We start from the raw sequence: 17,114 nt of genomic DNA on the forward strand, positions 1-17,114 counted from the left end.
TTCAGCCTGGGTAACAGAGTGGGACCCTGTCTCAAAAAAAAAAAAAAAAAAAAAGCCCAGGTACATTGATCTTCACAGCAAAGTGAGGGCAGATACTGTTTTTTGTTTTGTTTTCCCCATGATTAAACCAGGCCGAGTGGTTTCTGAGTTCATAAAACATTAACGCTAGAAGGAACCTGTCTTCCCCTACAGCATTCACTCTTCAGATGATGAAACTGAGCTGTGACGGCGGAAAGTGCATTTAACTGGTCCCAGGTGCTCAGCGTGATCCTTGTGCCAGGGGCCGTGGTCACAACTGCCTGGGGGTGGGGTGAGGCAGAATCTCAGTGTTGTGATTGTGCTGGCGTGGAGCTGCACTAGGTGGCTTTGGGGTCCCAGCCAGCAATAAGCCAACAGCCAGTTCAGACCCATATCCCCGGTGGGAGACAGCAACCCAATCCAGCCCAGGATGCTGGGCACCAGAAAGGTGTCAGGGCCAGGGCCCCACTCTGCTCTCACTTCCCCCATGGGGAGCCTAAATCCGAGCATCTGTTTCCTTTTGGGCGGAGGAAGCCAGCAGGTCTCAGAAATTCCCTGAGAGTGCAGAAAGGTTTTTCCAGGACAGAATTCCATGAAGGCGGCTCCTATGGGAGCTTCTGGGAGTTCTACACGGTGGAAGATACTCCTGGCCAGGAGTCCGGGGCCCTGTGGGAGGCCCTGGCTGAGTTATAACACCTCTCTGGACCATACCCACCTGTAAGCGAACGGAGAGGCCCAGGGCCTTGGCTTTCTTTCACTTAATCTCAGTTCAGGTGAGGATGCCCAGTCTGGCTGCTCCCTCTAGCAGCCTGTTAGTTCATGGCAGCCCAACTCTCCGCAGAGCCCCCAGGTGCCCGGGAAGGAAAGCTCCTCCCACAGCCTTGCTCTGGGAGCACAGAACAGGGGAGCTGGGGCCTCCGTGTGCCAAAGCTTGGACGTGGATGACCTCATCTCCTTCCTTCCTTCCAGCCTGAGGTGCCTTTTTTAGAATCCAGGGATAGCTTTCCTCAGGCCTGAGCCAAGATGAGGTGTCATTTAACACAAAGCAGCCAGGGAGCCTGAAGGGAGTAGAGGACATTTATTTCACATTCACACAGCTGTACATTTTCTATAAATAATGTGGGGCTGAAATATTTACAGTCATTTCTTGCCCATGCCCAGGCTGCCTCTCCCTTCTGACACCCTGTGCCCGGAGACACAGCCTGCAGACAGATGTGCAAAGCCAGCTTGGTCTTTCCTGCCCCCTCCCTGATGCTCAGGCAGAGCAGCCAGCGGTCCCTGGGACTCCACTAGCCTCGACCACTCCGTCCTCTGATGCCGAAGGCGTGGCAGGCCACAGGGAATTCGCCGCTCCACTGCAGTGACGGAGGCCGTGGCAGGCAGCAGCCAACACTGCGGGCCCTGGGCAGTAGCTGCCAGCTTGGGATTGCAGAAGGAAGCAGGAGGCTGCCACTCACTCCAGCTGCCCCCCAATTCTTCCCTTCCTCTCTGTGCCCTTCCTCTGAGAGGGCGAGCCCCAGGGTACCCTCACTCCTCACAGAGTGAAACTGCTCCAGGCGCCCAGTCGTGCCGGGTCACAGAGAAGGGAGAGCCAGACTCTTGCAGTGGACAGTTCTAACGCCAGGGACAAGGACAAGGAACCACAACACAAATGTCTCAAGGACACAAAATAGTGAGTTCACACCGGCCCCACAGACTGTACACACTCTTGAGCCCTGAGGGGAAGGCAGTTTGGTCTTCTGGGAGTGGAGAGGGAGAAGGTGGACACGCTCAGACACACTCAGAGGAACACATAACCGGTAACCAACTAAGCCACAGCAGGGGGCTTGCAGAGGACACACAAGCATCGTCCACTCCTCAGTCACAGCAGCATCGTGCACTTGGGAACAGCAAGGGGCCAGGGGCGTGCCCTGGGCTGGGGTGGCTGCGTAGCCCCTCTCCATCAGCTAGAGACAGGCCGGGGTGGGGTTCTGAGATCTTCCTCACTGCTACGAACTGCAGCCACGTACGAGAAGAGACATAATACAGAGTAGCAGATTTCGTGGGCCTAGAGGAGAGAGAAAACCAGGCGGATCACGATACTGAGACTCCTGCATCTCCACATGTGGAGGATCTGCCAATGGGCAACTCCTGCCCTAACACTGGGCATAGGCCTCTGGGCTAAACGTGAGCTCCAAGCAAGGAAGCTGTCCCCGTGGGAGAGGGGATCCGTGTGTGTGTGTCTGTCTCTCAGGGCTCAAGACCTGTTTCAGCCTGAGTTGAACCTCTGGCAACAAGACGAGGTCCCCACTCACCCCTGTGCGCTCAGAGGGCCCGCCCCTCCTCCTGTCCGAAGGTCCCCCAGGGAGCCCTGTGCACTGTGGCCCATCAGGGTTGAGCGGCACACTCACCATTGGTGTCTTGTACTTGTGGCTCACCACTTCTTTAATTTCAGGAACTAAAACCGGACGGGCAAGAGACAAAACAGAAAGTTCAACACTAAGAGCAATCGTGCCATGCTCCCCCAGGCGGCAGCGCCCGGCATCAGGGTCCCCTTCCCCTCTGTGGCCTCTCACAGTGGCTGCAGCAGCTTAGGCTATGACAGGGCAGAGGCCACCAGAGGCTCTGTCCAGACCCTGCCGGCTAGGAGGACATGGCCCCAGCCTCCTCAGCTAGACCTCTGCCGTCCGCAGTGGCTTTTACTTGATGGCTGTGATTCTACCCACTTCTTTGAAAGCCCCAGATGGGAGGGATGGGCCTTTCACCAGCCTGGTCACGGCTACTGTCCAGGGCCCCTGAGGAGCTGCAGTGGGGGAATTCCCAGGTTTTGGCTGGGAGGAGAGCGCTGTCTCTAGCTTGTGTCCAACTTTGCTGAGACACCCGTGAACTCATCTTGTCACCAGCCTGAAAATTGGGTCATGTTAAACACAGTTCCCTTTATTCCCAGCCCCCTACACAGAGGGTCTTGAGGCTGGATGAAGAGGTAACATGATACTAAACCCACAGGACGTGGCAGTGTCCTTCCCTGAGTGGCAGGAGAAGTCCAGGCCTGCCTGTGTGAGGGAGAGCGTCTGAGGGCTCTGGAGCAACACACCCAGCAGAAGACAGGCGAGTACAGCACCCAGGGAGGGAGGTGACAGGGAGCATCAGGCAAAATACACACATGTCCACAGCCCAGAAGGCAAGAGTGAGAGTCCCCCCGCTCCAGCCATGCAGGGGTTCTCCTTGGCCAGAGGAAGGAGTAGGCCCCCCAGGCTCAGCCATCATCATGGCCCCTTGAGACTGGGAGCAGAGGGGCCTGGCATCTCCCTGGGGGCCAGAAAAGGCAGGAGGAGAATTGGCCGTACCTTCTTCTGACCCTGGGAGGTAAAATTTGGGGGAACCCAGGGTCAGCAGGGAATAAACTCTTCAAAGGTAGAGCAAGAAGCCCCAGGCCATTCTCCCGAGTTGGAAGATTCCCCCAAGTATCTCTCTGACAGAACAGAGAAGGGAGCACACGGGGAGGAAAGTGCAGTGAGCCGGTGAGAGTGGGGACGCAAGGTGGAAAGAAAGAGGGTGGGGGAGAAAGGAAGAGACGAGCTGGCAGTGTGAGGAGCTGGTTCAATGGGAGCTACCCACCCAGGGCAGGGCCCAAGGCAGAGACCTGGGGAGAGGCAGCACGAGCCGAGGTCACTTTACCTGCTGGAGAACGAAGGTTTTCATAGCAGCGATGAGGGGCACAAAAGAATGAAGCACAAACACAGCAGGAACTCAAAGCCCCAGGGTGAGAACCCACTACACCACTCCCTAGCGCTGGCTCCCAGCTTTCGGCTACAGCTGTCCCGCTAGACTCCTCTGTCCCTCCAGTGAGTCTGCCTGCGATGCCCGGTGCCCTTCGTCTGGCCCAGAGGCCAGGTGGAGACCACAGCGGCGCCAGGGAGGCTGGCTGGCGCACTGGGCTGCTAGAGAGATTGCAGCAGGTGACACGGACGTAGTGGAGCTTGGGGGTCGCCAGTCTGCTCTGTCCCAAACTTTCTGACCACTGGCTGGCCCAGCACAGGGAGGTGGTGCTACTTCACTGAGCTGCTTCAGGATCACCTCTAAACTCGAAACCTACCTGAGGCCCCATTTGCTCTTCTGCAATCCATTATCTATCTTTCCCTTCCACATCCCGGCTCTCATCTCAGGGGTCCCTTTTCTTCCTTGTCACTCCTGCTCCTCCTGACTTCTCTACAGAGGTTCTTCTTCTCCCTGCCCCTAGACCCTCCTCTGGAGCTCCGAGGTTTGAGTTACTGCCATGTGAGTCCAGACCTAAGAGCAAAATAGTGTAATTACCAAATTCCTCCAGGACAAAGACGCCTCGAACTGTATTGCACTTTTTAATGTGATTCAGCTCTATGAAAACCTGCAAGAGAGGGAGGGAGGGCGGGATAAGGCCCACAGGCTCCACCCCTGCCCCACACGGCACACTCTCCCAGCTACAGCCCCACCCACACAAAGAAAGTCTACTTCCCAAAGAGAGGACAGAAGAATCCACACGCACACAACTCAAAAGCGCTAAGAAGCGAAGATAGCAGAAAGGGCATGTACCTTCCGCTCCTGGCCGGAGGAGAAAGCATGGGAGAGAAATGAAGGCGTTAGTTTGAATGGTCAAACCCAACCCAAAGGCCCCGCTGCTGGCCTGGGCTGCCCGCCCGTACCCTCTGCCCAGGGCAGTGCTTTAAGACATGGTGCCCCAGGGTCCCCACTCAGCCCATTAGGTCTCTACCCTTCCATGCATCCTCCTCCGGCGCAGAGGGCTGGCACGGGCGCAAAGCTCCCCTCAGACTATCCTCGGGGTGGGAGGTGTTGGTATCCTCCTTGAAACAGGATCCAGGATCTCCCAAGAGGTATGTGGTGATGATAATATCAGCTACCACTTGCCGAGCACCTACTTGGGGTTTTACGAATACGATTTCTAATCTCTGCACCTACTACGTGACACAGTATATAGTATTACCCCCATTTTCTACATGAGGAAACTATGGATCAGAAAGTTTCTTTGCCCATGAACGTGGAAGCTGGGCTTCAAATCCAAGCACGTCCTGACACCGAAGCCTGCGCTTTTCCCATTCACCCCAGACTGCACAGCTCCACCAGGAGGTCTGCTGCCTCCTCCACTCCCAACTGACCACTGTGTGGCAGAAGAGGCGGCAGGTCGCTATCTCATTACTAACTGTGAGGTGAGATTGAGAACCCAGGCTTTCCTCCCCTTCTCTGCACAATCTATCTTCTAGGGGCCAAGGCTTCAACCATAGCCTGGCTTGGATGGCTGCCCAGAGGGGCTATGCCAAGGGCAGGACGAGGAACAGGGCAGAGCACCTGGGCATTGCTCAGCAAGATCTCATCTTCAGAAGGGGAGGCCACGGCGCTAAAATGTGGTCAGAAGTCTGCTCCCCAAGAAGTACTGACACCTTTGTGGTCCAGAAAAGCACTTAGGTAGACCCCTCTCTGGGCTGGTCCTAAGGTCTTTGGGGTTGGCTACCGCCCTAAGTCCTAGATTGAAAATACACTAAGGGGCTGCTGGCAGCCTGGGCAGCCGTTTCCTGTTAAACCAAAGCTGCCCAGCTACATTCCTGAAAGAGAGATAACAATGGCTAGCAGAGGGAGGGAGACAGCCACATCAGTCAGGCATCCACCTCCCCTGAGGGTCTATGGCCTGGCCAGGGGCTGTGGGGCTTCACACATTCGGGTCTGGCTCAGAGCCTCAGGGAGAGGAACCCAGACATCAGGGAAAGAGGAGGGAAGGCACTTGTGTGAGGAGTCAGAGCTGTGAACGGACCTGGGATGATGCGCTGGCCTCAGAAAGGAATTAGCTTAAGGAATGTCCACTGAGAGAAAAAGGTAACACTGTGTTAAAAGACCAAGAGAGAAAAAAAAAAAGTCAGCTCCTATGGTGGAATTACAGTGAGGGAAAGATGTTTCCAGAAGTGCTCCCCAATCAAAAGAAGGGGAATGGGGCCTGTGGAGCAGGGGACAGAGTGGGAACACTCAGAGGAAGGAAAAGAACAGGAAGAAGAATCAGCAGAAGAAAAAGGCAAATAAACACACTCCAGAGAGGACAGATACAAGCTACTTACACACAGGCACGCAGGCACACACGCACACGCAAGCTGCACGCACACCAGAAAGACACAAGGAGATCGGCCAGTCTAGACTCTCAAAGCAAAACCACCAAGCAGAAGCATACCCTGGGAATAGAGGAAGGCAGAGACACTGCAGGGGAAGGGCCAAGTGAGACGCTCCCACTCACACTGTGTGGAGTCCAACGGATGGGGCAGCGTGGCCACCTGGCCTCGCTCCTGCCCAACCTCCCCCGCGGGCTCCCTGGTGCACCTTCACAGCGCCAGGTGGTCGCCAACGTCACTGTGCCCTCCCCTGGGATTTCTTTCCTGGGTCCAGCTGCTCCAGTTCTCCCTCTAGCTCCAGAGGGCCCTCTCTCATGCTTGCTGGGGAAGTACTGGGGGCCTGGACATTGGTCCTTCTTACAGATGGAACGACAGGGAGCCTCGTGCTGCCGCTCGCACCTACCTGATTGTGCATGAATTTGAGGTTGATCCCTTCCAGGGTCACCTGCAGCAGGCCACCCTCACCAGTCTTCATGTCCTGCACAGGGAACTCGCCACCCAGTTCAGGTCCTGTGGTGAGGGAGGGGGCTATCAGCTCACTGGTTGAGGTGGGGAATCCCACCCCAGATTTCCCTGCCAGGCCCCTGACACTCAGAAGGACTGGTAGAAACAGGGAAGACACTCTCAGGAAAAACTCTCCTCACCGGGTTTGATGCTTTGCTGTCGGGCGGCAGCGCGCTCCATGCTGTCCTTCACACAGTAGTACAGCTCCCGACACTGTGGCACAGGGGGAGAGCGGTCCCATCATGGGGGCTGTCCAGGGTTCCCCACCCACTGCTCTATAATGGCCACTGAAGGCCAGAGGTTGAAGTGAGGGGTAAAATTTTAAGTAGTCCTCCTGTTTTTCGGATGTCTTGTTCATTGTTGAGGTTATGAGTGATAGACCCGGAGCATATGAATAGTATGGCTTTAAAGAAGGCATGGGTATAGACGTGTAGGAATGCTAAATATGATTGGTTAATACCGATCGTGACTACTATCGGTCAAGCCTAGTTGGCTTGACAGAGACAGCTTTAGGTACCCCACCCAACAGCTGGAGACAGAAATGTGGCTACAGACATGCGTTTTGGAATTTTAACTTCCCAAAGAGAAACTCACTATTTGGTCTTCAATGCCTACTAGCCCCAACCCAAACACAGATCCTGGGTACCTTTTTAGTATAGAACTTGTTGAGCTGGGTCTCAGAGCCATTTCTACGCCACAAGCACAACACCTTGGTCTTGGGACAGTAGGTCATGTTGATGAGCTTTTCGTACCACCAGCGCTCATACACTGTTCCGATGTTACTACGCAACACCACACAGTCATCGCACACCTGGAGAAGTGCACAAAGCGGCTCAGCGCTTCCTGTCTCTGACAGCCTCTCCCTAGACTGTTTCCTACAGGGAAAGGATGGGACAACTGGCCCTGGGGCATCCCCATGGTCAGGTTTTCTGCCTTACACTCATGGTGTCCCTAGGTGGAGACACAAAACAGAACTACTGACATGCTGCCTGCTACAAGGATTGTTGGAAGAGATGGAGTCATTAGAAGGAACCTATGTATAAGGGAGGAGGCACAAATCAATCAGTTATTTATTATCTCTTTTTTTTTTTTTTTTTGAGACAGGGTCTCACTTTGTCCCCCAGGCTTGACTGCAGTGGCGCCATCTCAGCTCACTGCAGCTTCGACCTCCCAGGTTCAAGTCATCTTCCTGCCTCAGCCCCCAAAGTAGCAAGGACTACAGGTGCATACCATCACACTGGCTATAATTTTTTTTTTTTTTTTTTGAGATGGAGTCCCACTCTGTCACCCAGGCTGGAGTGCAGTGGTGCAATCTCGACTCACTGCAACCTCTGCCTTGTGGGTTAAAATGATTCTCCTGCCTCAGCCTCCCGAGTAGCTGAGATTACAGGCACACATCACCATGCTCGGCTAATTTTTGTATTTTTAGTAGAGACAGGGTTTCACCATGTTGGCCAGGCTGGTCTCGAACTCCTGACCTCAAGTGATACGCCTGTCTTGGCCTTCCAAAGTGCTGGGATTACAGGCATGAGCCACCGCGCCCGGCCCAGTTATTTATTACCTCTTACGTGCTCTACGGACTTGAAGTATTTGGAGGAGATCTCATGCCTCCATTTTACAACCTCAGGAATCATCTTTGTTGACAAACACAAAGGTAGGAGATCATGACAGACTTAACCAAGGAGAAAAATGGAGCTGATGCACTTTCTAATCCTGGGTCTACCCTTTTTCTATAAAAATATTTTTAAAAATTAATTACACAAGTGACATATGAACAGTGCTTATTACATTAAAATGATACAATACAGGATGATATAAATTAAAAAGCAAATATCTTTGACACCTTCTTGTTCAACATTCTCTTTCAGGTGAAGTTATCTGTTCTTTTTTTTGAGACGGATCTTGCTCTGTCGCCCAGGCTGGAGTGCAGTGGCGCAATCTCGGCTCACTGCAAGCTCCGCCTCCTAGGTTCATGCCATTCTACTGCCTCAGCCTCTCGAGTAGCTGGGACTACAGGCACCCACCACCATGCCCAGCAAATTTTATATTTTTTTTAAGTAGAGACGGGGTTTCACCGTGTTAGCAAGGATGGTCTTGATCTCCTGACTTCATGATCCGCCTGCCTTGGCCTCCCAAAGTGCTGGGATTACAGGCGTAAGCCACCATGCCCAGCCAGTTATCCGTTCTTAAGGCTTCAAATGTTACAGGAGATGTTATAGCACAATGGTGAAGGGCACAGGTCTAAAGCCTGAGTTTAGATTCCAGCTCTGCCATTACTGAGCTGTGCCACCCTGAGCAAGTTCATCTGTGTCCACAATTCCTCACGGGTAAGATGGGGATAGTAACAGTAATAACTTCCTACAGTTACTATGAAGACTAAATGAGTTAATGTGCATAAAGTACTTAAGGTGCGTACAAAGCCAGGCACACAGAAAGTACCCTAATTAGCTACTAGATATCAGAACTATGAAACTAATGATTATTACCATGTTGATGGTTCTTACCTCTTTCTCCATCTTAGACCTCTCTTCCTGAGCTCCTGAGCCTCTCAATGTCTGGATGCTTCACATGTAGCACCTCAAACTCATTGTGTCCAAATCTGAACTCAACATCTCCTTCTGGGCAGATCCTCCTTTTAAGTCTGCTATTTGAGGAAATGGCACCACCATCCACCCAGCTGCCCCAGCATGAAATGAAGAATTGATGCCCGACTCCTTCCTCTTCCCTCTAACTAACTACACTCCATCACTGAGTCCCATTGGTTCTAGCTCAAATATCCCTGATCGCTCTTCCACTCCCCAACCATTAACTCTTACTCTTTCTTCAAGTCTAAGCTCAAAGGTCAACTTCTCAAAGGAGTTGTCCACAGCTCCTAGGCCCTCTGCTATTTATTCTGCCCCCGAGCTTCTTTCATAATGCTCACCATATTTTATAATACTCTTTAATTATCTGATTTCCCCAATAGCTTGTCAATGCTAAGGGCAATAGAAATCACGTCTGTCTTATTCACTGCTATAATCCCAACACCCAACAAAGTACCTAGCGTATAATACGTGCTCCATAAATATTAGGTGAGTGAGTAAGGAACACACAAGACTATCAGGTTTAAGCTACTGTATAAGAGTTTACTGGAGTTCTAAAGCCTTTGAAGAATCAGTCAAAGTGGCAGAGTAGGAATGGGAATCTTGAGTTCTAGCCAGTCTGACTCTGTGGTTATCTCCAGGGGGAAAATGGACAATACCATTCCTTTCATAATACCTTTCATAATCCTTTAAGAACATCATGTAAAGGCAGGCAGAACACATTTAAGAGAACACATGATTTCTAAGCTAGAGCATTCTAGGCTAGAGAAATGCTTGTAATATACTGTTATAGTCACCTAAGTGGCTGTTGGAGGTGTAAACTGGTATAGTTTTTGGGATGGCAATTTGGCAAAATCTACCGAAATTTTAAATGTATATAAGCTTGACTTGAAAATTTCATGTCTAGGACTATATCCTATAGAAATTCTCATGTGAGGGTGCAAAAATATATGTTCAAGGATATTCAATGAGCAATTTTTATTATTATTATTTTTTTGAGACAGGGTTTTGCTCTGTCACCCAGGCTGGACTGAAGTGGTGCAATCAGAGCTCACTGAAGCCTTGACCTCCCAGGCTCAAGGATCCTCCCAACTTAGCCTCCCCAGTAGCTGGGACCATGGGCATGCACTAGCATGCCTAGCTTATTTTAAAATTTTTTGTGGAGAAGGGGTTTCCCGATGTTGCCCAGGCTGGTCTTGACCTCCTGGGCTCAACAGAACCTCCCACCTCAGCCTCCCCAGTAGCTGAGACCACAGGCATACACCACCACATGTATGACTAATTTTTAAATTTTTTGTAGAGACAGGTCCCCCTATGTTGCCCAAGCTGGTCTCAAACTCTGGGCTCAAGCAATCCACCTGCCTCAGCCTCCCAAAGTACTGGGATTACAGGCATGAGCCACCATGCTTGGCCTAATGAGTAATATATATATACATATACACGTATATATATATACACACACACACACACACATATATATACGTGTGTATATATATGTGTGTATGTATATCTGTGTGTATATATGTTTGTGTATATGTATATATATATGTGTGTGTATATATGTGTATATATGTGTGTGTATGTGTATATATGTGTGTATACATGTGTGTATACATATATATGTGTGTATACATATATATGTGTGTATACATATATATGTGTGTATACATATGTGTGTACATATATGTGTGTGTACATATGTGTGTATACATATATGTGTGTATACATATATATGTGTGTGTATACATATATATGTGTGTGTATACATATATATATATATAATATATATATATATATATTTTTTTCTTTTTTTTTGAGACAGAGTCTTGCTCTGTCGTCCAGGCTGGAGTGCAGTGGTGCGATCTCGGCTCACTGCAACCTCCACCTCCCAGGTTCAAGCAATTCTCTGCCTCAGCCTCCCAAGTAACTGGGATTACAGGCGCCCACCACCTCGCCTGGCTAATTTCTTTTGTATTTTTAGTAGAGGCGGGGTTTCACCATCTTGGCCAGGCTGATATTGAACCCCTGACCTCGTGATCCACCCACCTCGGCCTCCCAAAGTGCTGGGATTACAGGCGTGAGCCACCACACCCGGCATGAGTAATATTTTTTTAAAAAATAGTGAGAGGCACTAGTTAAACCAATTATGGTACACCATATGATATCTAATCGCTAAGCATCAATTAAACTAAAAAAAAAAAGACATGGAAAGGTATATCATTAAGTGAAAAAAGCAAATTATTTAACAATATTTGTAATTTGTTGTTTTTTTTTGAGATGGAGTCTCGTTTTGTCACCCAGGCTGGAGTGCAGCGGCATGATCTCGGCTTACTGCAACCTCTGCCTCTGGGTTCAAGCGATTCTCCTGCCTCAGCCTCCCAAGTAGCTGGGATTGCAGGTGCCTGCCACCACGCCCGGCTAATTTTTGTATTTTTAGTAGAAACAGGGTGTCACCATGTTCGCTAGGCTGGTCTGGAACTCCTGACCTCAGGTTATCCGCCTGCCTCGGCCTCCCAATGTGCTGGGATTACAGGCTCATGTGAGCCACCGCGCCCAGCCCAATATTTGTAATTTGATACCACTTTCATAAGTGCGAAAACAAAATTCCATATAAATAAATTATATTCACACAAATATGCATTTTCAATAATCTGAAAGGAGTCACACAAAACTCTTTATTATTGGTTACCTCTGAGACAAAGGATTGAGAGGCAGTGAGTAAAACTTTTAATTATTTTTTAACTTTGGCATGGTTTGAAACATTTATAGCATATACTGTTTTACTTTTGTAACTAAAAAAAAGGGCAATAAAGACAATTTTTAAAAATCTTTGGCAGGGTACGGTGGCTCACACCTGTAATCCTAGCATTTTGGGAGGCCAAGGCAGACGGATCACTTAAGGTCAGGAGTTCAAGACCATCCTGGCCAACATGGCAAAACCCCATCTCTGCTAAAAATACCAAAAATTAGCCAAGCGGGGTAGTGCGTGCCTGTAGTCCCAGCTACTCGGGAGTCTGAGGTAGGAGAATCGCTTGAACTCGGTAGGTGGATGTTGCAGTGAGCCAAGATTGTGCCACTGCACTCCAGCCTGGGTGACAGAGCAAGACTCCATCTCCAAATATATATATATATATCTTCCTTGGCCAGGCGCGGCGGCTCACACCTGTAATCCCAGCACTTTGGGAAGCTGAGGTGGGCAGATCACTTGAGGTCAGGAGTTCGAGACCAGCTTGGCCAAAATGGTGAAACCCCGTCTCTACTACAAATACAAAAATTAGCCAGACATGATGGTATGTGCCTATAAGTCCCAGCTACTCAGGAGGCTGAGGCAGGAGAATTGCTTGAACCTGGGAAGCAGAGGTTGCAGTGAACCAAGATTGCACCACTGCACTTCAGCCTGGGCAACAGAGTGAGACTCTGTCTCAAAAAAAAAAAAAAAAAAAAAATCCCAAATTGCTGTCCAATTGATCATGCAAAAAGCAGGCTATGCTCTGAGAAAGGCTAAATCAAATAGCCTCACAGGAGCCAGGTGATGGCACAGTGACCACGGTGCACTCTTCCCTGGCATAGCACCACTTCGAGGAAGAGGCATCTATTTGGGTAATGGGTCCAGTCCCACACTCCAGAGACTTAGCATGAGGCTCCCTTTGTACAGTGGTGAGAGTAAGAGTAGTTCAAGGAATCTGCTGGAGAGATTTTTTTTTTTTTAAAGGAAAAGAAAAGGGCAAGAGTCATGTGCCACTTCTGCTGTGGTGCAGATGTCCTAAGTCAGCCCTAGGCTCTGAGAGGCAACTAGCCAAATTCTAACACTTTAAAGGGTGACATGAAAATGACTCCTTCTTGGCTAAACTGCCATGTATGTTTCTGCTTCAGGGTAAGCCCCTCTTGCGTTTGGTAAACCACCTGTTCAAAAAACTGTGAATGTGGAAATCAAATTCAGCTAAACCACAGGAGAACAGATAACATAAGCAAAATTTTACTATTTTATATATAGGAGTTGTATTTGGTCCTTAAAATTACTTAGGTCTGTTTCAGAATTAAAAACATAGAAATGAAGAAAACACGGCCAATTTCCTTTATCATCCTGGAGAGTAAGGCTTTTTCTAACCATGTCTCAAAATCCAGAAGCTGTAAAATAAACTATTGATTAATTTAATTATATAAAACTAGCCAGGCGTGATGGCTCACACCTGTAATCCCAGCACTTTGGGAGGTCGAGGTGGGTGGATCACTTGAGGTCAGGAGTGTCAGACCACCCTGGCCAACATGGTAAAACCCCATCTCTACTAAAAATACAAAAATTAGCCGGGTGCGGTGGCAGGCACCTGTAAACCCAGCTACTTGGGAGGCTGAGGCAGGAGAATTGCTTGAACCCGGGAGGTAGAGGTTGCAGTGAGCCGAGATCATGCCACTGCATCCAGCCTGGGCGACAGAGAGAGACTCTGTCTCAAAAAAAAAAAAAAAAAAGTTATATACAAATAAAAAATTTATGTGTGTCAAAAAATACCATAGGCAAAATCAGAAGACAAATGAGGAACTTTCTGGTGGGCAGATCAGGTTGCCCACATCTGAGCCCACTGATCGGTAGGAGAGGGACGACCATATGAGGCAATAGGAAGCATATAGCACCACTCATTAAGTATTCTTCCCCAAAGAGTGAATCTGAAAGTGATCAAACCTCTAAACTGAACTACCAGTCTATGAGAAATATGTGACAGAGAAACAAGCTAATACAAAGGAGACAGGATCAGCAAAAAATCTAGACTGTAGGAGACTCCACAGGGCAAACGATCCAATTTCTTCAACAAAATAAATGGCAAAGGGGGTATTACGTGTTATGAGACACTTAAGAATTATATCAACCAAAATTACAAATGCATTGTCCCTCTGACCCAGCAATCTCATTTCTGGGAATCCTTAGACACACTTGCACATGTATGAAATGAAGCAGGCACAGCATCATTCACAGTATCACTATCAGTAACAGCAAATTTGGAAGCAACCCAAGGATCCATATGTACTGACTGGTTAAATAAATTAAGGCACAGTCACACAGTGGAATACATGTAGCCATAAAACCAATGGGAAAGCTTTCTTGGTACTGATCAGAAGAGGACCAGGACAATGTTAAATGAAAAAAGCAAGGGATAAAGCAATGGACAAGATGTGCTATCTTTCTGAAAGAAAGGAGAAAAATAGGCCAGGCAGGGTGGCTCACACCTATAATCCCAGCACTTTGTGAGGCCAAGGTGGGCGGATCACTTGAGGTCAGGAGTTTGAGACCAGCCTGGCCAATATGGTGAAACCCCATCTCTACTACAAATACAAAAATTAGCTGGGCATGGTGGTGGCTGACTGTAATCCCAGCTACTCAGGCAGCTGAGGCAGGAGAATCACTTGAACCCAGGAGGCGGAGGCTGCAGTGAGCTGAGTTCGGACCACTGCACTCCAGCCTGAGCAAAAGAGCGACACTCCGTCTCAAAGAAAAAAAAAAAAGAAAGGAGGAAAATAAGAATTTGTGTTCATATTTTATTGTTTGCATAGAAGTCCACTGGAAGGCCGGGTGCACTGGCTCACGCCTGTAATCTCAGCACTTTGGGAGGCCGAGGCGGGTGGATCACTGAGGTCAGGAGTTGGAGACCAGCCTGACCAACATGGCGAAACCCTATCTCTACTAAAAATACAAAAAATTAGCTAGGTGCGGTGACGGGCACCTATAATCCCAGCTACTTGGGAGCCTGAGGCAGGAGAATCACTTGAACCCAGGAGGTGGAGGTTGCAGTGAGCTGAGATCACGCCATTGCACTCCAGCCTGGGCATCAGAGCAAGACTCTGTCTCAAAAAGAAAAAAAAAACATCCACTGGAATTTACAAAGGAAACCAATAAAAGTGGTTGTCTATAGGATGAAGGGGTGAGGGGAGTGGGAAATTCAGTGGAAGGGGACAAGAATGAGTGCAAGACTTCCCAATGTGTACTATTTTCTGTTATTCTGATTTATGAACAATGTGACTATATCATCTATATATAGATATCTTTATGTATATATGTGTGTGTGTGTGTGTGTGTATAAAAGAAATGGGGCCGGGCGCAGTGGCTCACACCTGTAATCCCAGCACTTTGGGAGGTCGAGGCAGGTGGATCACTTGAGGTCAGGAATTCAAGACCAGCCTGGCCAACCAACGTGGTGAAACCCCATCTCTACTAAAATACAAAAAATTGGCCAGGCATGGTGGCACATGCCTGTAATCCTAGCTACTCAGGAAGCTGAGGCAGGAGAATTACTTGAACCTGGGAGGTGGAGGCTGCAATGAGCCAAGATCACACCACTGCACTGCAGCCTGGGTGACAGAGCGATACTCTGTCTCAAAAAAAAAAAAAAGAAAGAAATGGGTATCATCTACTATATAAAATTTAATTATTTGAATAACAATCTGATAATTTGGCCGGGTGCGGTGGCTCATGCCTGTAATCCCAGCACTTTGGAAGGCCAAGGTGGGTGGATTACTTGAGGTCAGGAGTTTGAGACCAGCCTGGCCAACATGATCAAACCCCATCTCTATTAAAAATAGAAAAATCACCCGGGCATGGTGGCTGGCGCCTGTAATCCCAGCTACTTGGGAGGCTGTGGCAGGAGAACTGCTTGAACCCGGGAGGCGGAGGTTGCAGTGAGCCGAGATCAAGCCACTGCACTCCAGCCTGGGTGACAGAGCGAGACTCTATCTCAAAAACACACACACAAAAAAAAACAAAAAAACCAATCTGATAATTTAATGATAAATAGATCATGAAGATGAATGAGATAAATGAGAAAAATATCCTGGCATTGGTTCTAGGAGTTCCCTGTGACTATCAAATATCCCTTTGGGTCCCCAGCATGAACCAGCACCTACCTCCATGAAAAAGATATCTCCATTTGTATCTGTCCCTGCATGTACCACAAATGTCTGCTTCTTCATGTGCCGGCTGCCACTGGACCAGATAGAGAGATCGCGTCCATTCTGATGAAAGAGAGATTTTTTAGGGACAGTCATACATCCCTCTCAGAGGGCTCTGGGCCAAGAATTCCCCATCCAGCAATCAAATTCATATCGGCTTCCTCAGCACAGTCTCATCTGCTGGCCACTGGTCACCAGGGAAGTGGTTTCAGATGTTTTGGTCTCAGAGGCCCTATATCTCTTAAAATTTATTGAAGATTCCAAAGAGCTTTTGTTTATGTGAGTTATATTTATAGATATTTATGTACTAGGAATTTAAACAGAAATTTCTCAAATGATTAATTATAAAAACAATAATTAATAATAACCCATTACATAGTAATATAAACATTTTTTATAAAATAACTATATTTTCCAAAAAAAAAGGGACTGTTTCACATTTTTGCAAATCTCTTTAATGTTTGGCTTAGAAGCAAATAGTTGCATTCTCCTATCTGCCTCTGCATTGAGTCTGTTGCAGTATGTTGCTTTGGTTGAGGTATATGAAAAAAACTTGACCTCACAGATATGTATTTGGGAAATCCAAGAGGATTTTCATAGCCTTTTCAGATAAATAGATGTATTCTTCTTTAACACTATACCAGAACTTAAGAAGTAGAAGCTTCTTTTTTTTTTAGAGACAAGGTTTCGCTCTGTCATCCAGGCTGGAGTGCAGTGGCATGACCAAAGCCCACTACAGCTCTGAACTCCCAGGCTTAAGTGACACTCCTGCCTCAGCCTCCCAAGTACCTGGGATTACAGGCATAAACCACAACACCCAGCAAGAGCAGCTTATGAAATTTAGTTGCAGTGTGGAATCTGAAAGCACATCAATGAACATTTTACATTGTTACATTAAAATCCATTTAGACCAGACACGGTGGCTCATTCCTATAATCCCAACACTTTG

General features: G+C 48.4%; 1 protein-coding gene across 50 annotated transcripts in view; it reads right to left on the reverse strand.

Moving 5' to 3' along the window:
• Positions 1 to 1,081: 1,081 nt before the first annotated feature.
• MADD (MAP kinase activating death domain) overlaps positions 1,082 to 17,114 on the reverse strand; it is a 61,209-nt gene continuing 45,176 nt past the window's right edge. For 40 of the 50 annotated variants that reach the window (XM_063671880.1, XM_063671879.1, XM_063671878.1 and 37 more), the window contains 7 exons: positions 16,121 to 16,228; positions 7,294 to 7,458; positions 6,788 to 6,860; positions 6,547 to 6,653; positions 4,312 to 4,381; positions 2,409 to 2,455; positions 1,082 to 2,065 (listed from right to left, as the gene is read on the reverse strand). In XM_063671880.1, coding sequence (XP_063527950.1) covers positions 1,961 to 2,065; positions 2,409 to 2,455; positions 4,312 to 4,381; positions 6,547 to 6,653; positions 6,788 to 6,860; positions 7,294 to 7,458; positions 16,121 to 16,228 — 675 coding nt within the window. In that variant the 3' untranslated portion in view covers positions 1,082 to 1,960. The remainder of the gene's footprint in view (positions 2,066 to 2,408; positions 2,456 to 4,311; positions 4,382 to 6,546; positions 6,654 to 6,787; positions 6,861 to 7,293; positions 7,459 to 16,120; positions 16,229 to 17,114) is intronic. The other 10 variants (XM_063671884.1, XM_063671883.1, XM_063671882.1 and 7 more) reach the window with 1 other exon arrangement.

Source organism: Pongo pygmaeus, chromosome 9, assembly GCF_028885625.2.
Source record: "Pongo pygmaeus isolate AG05252 chromosome 9, NHGRI_mPonPyg2-v2.0_pri, whole genome shotgun sequence".
NCBI lineage: Eukaryota > Metazoa > Chordata > Mammalia > Primates > Hominidae > Pongo > Pongo pygmaeus.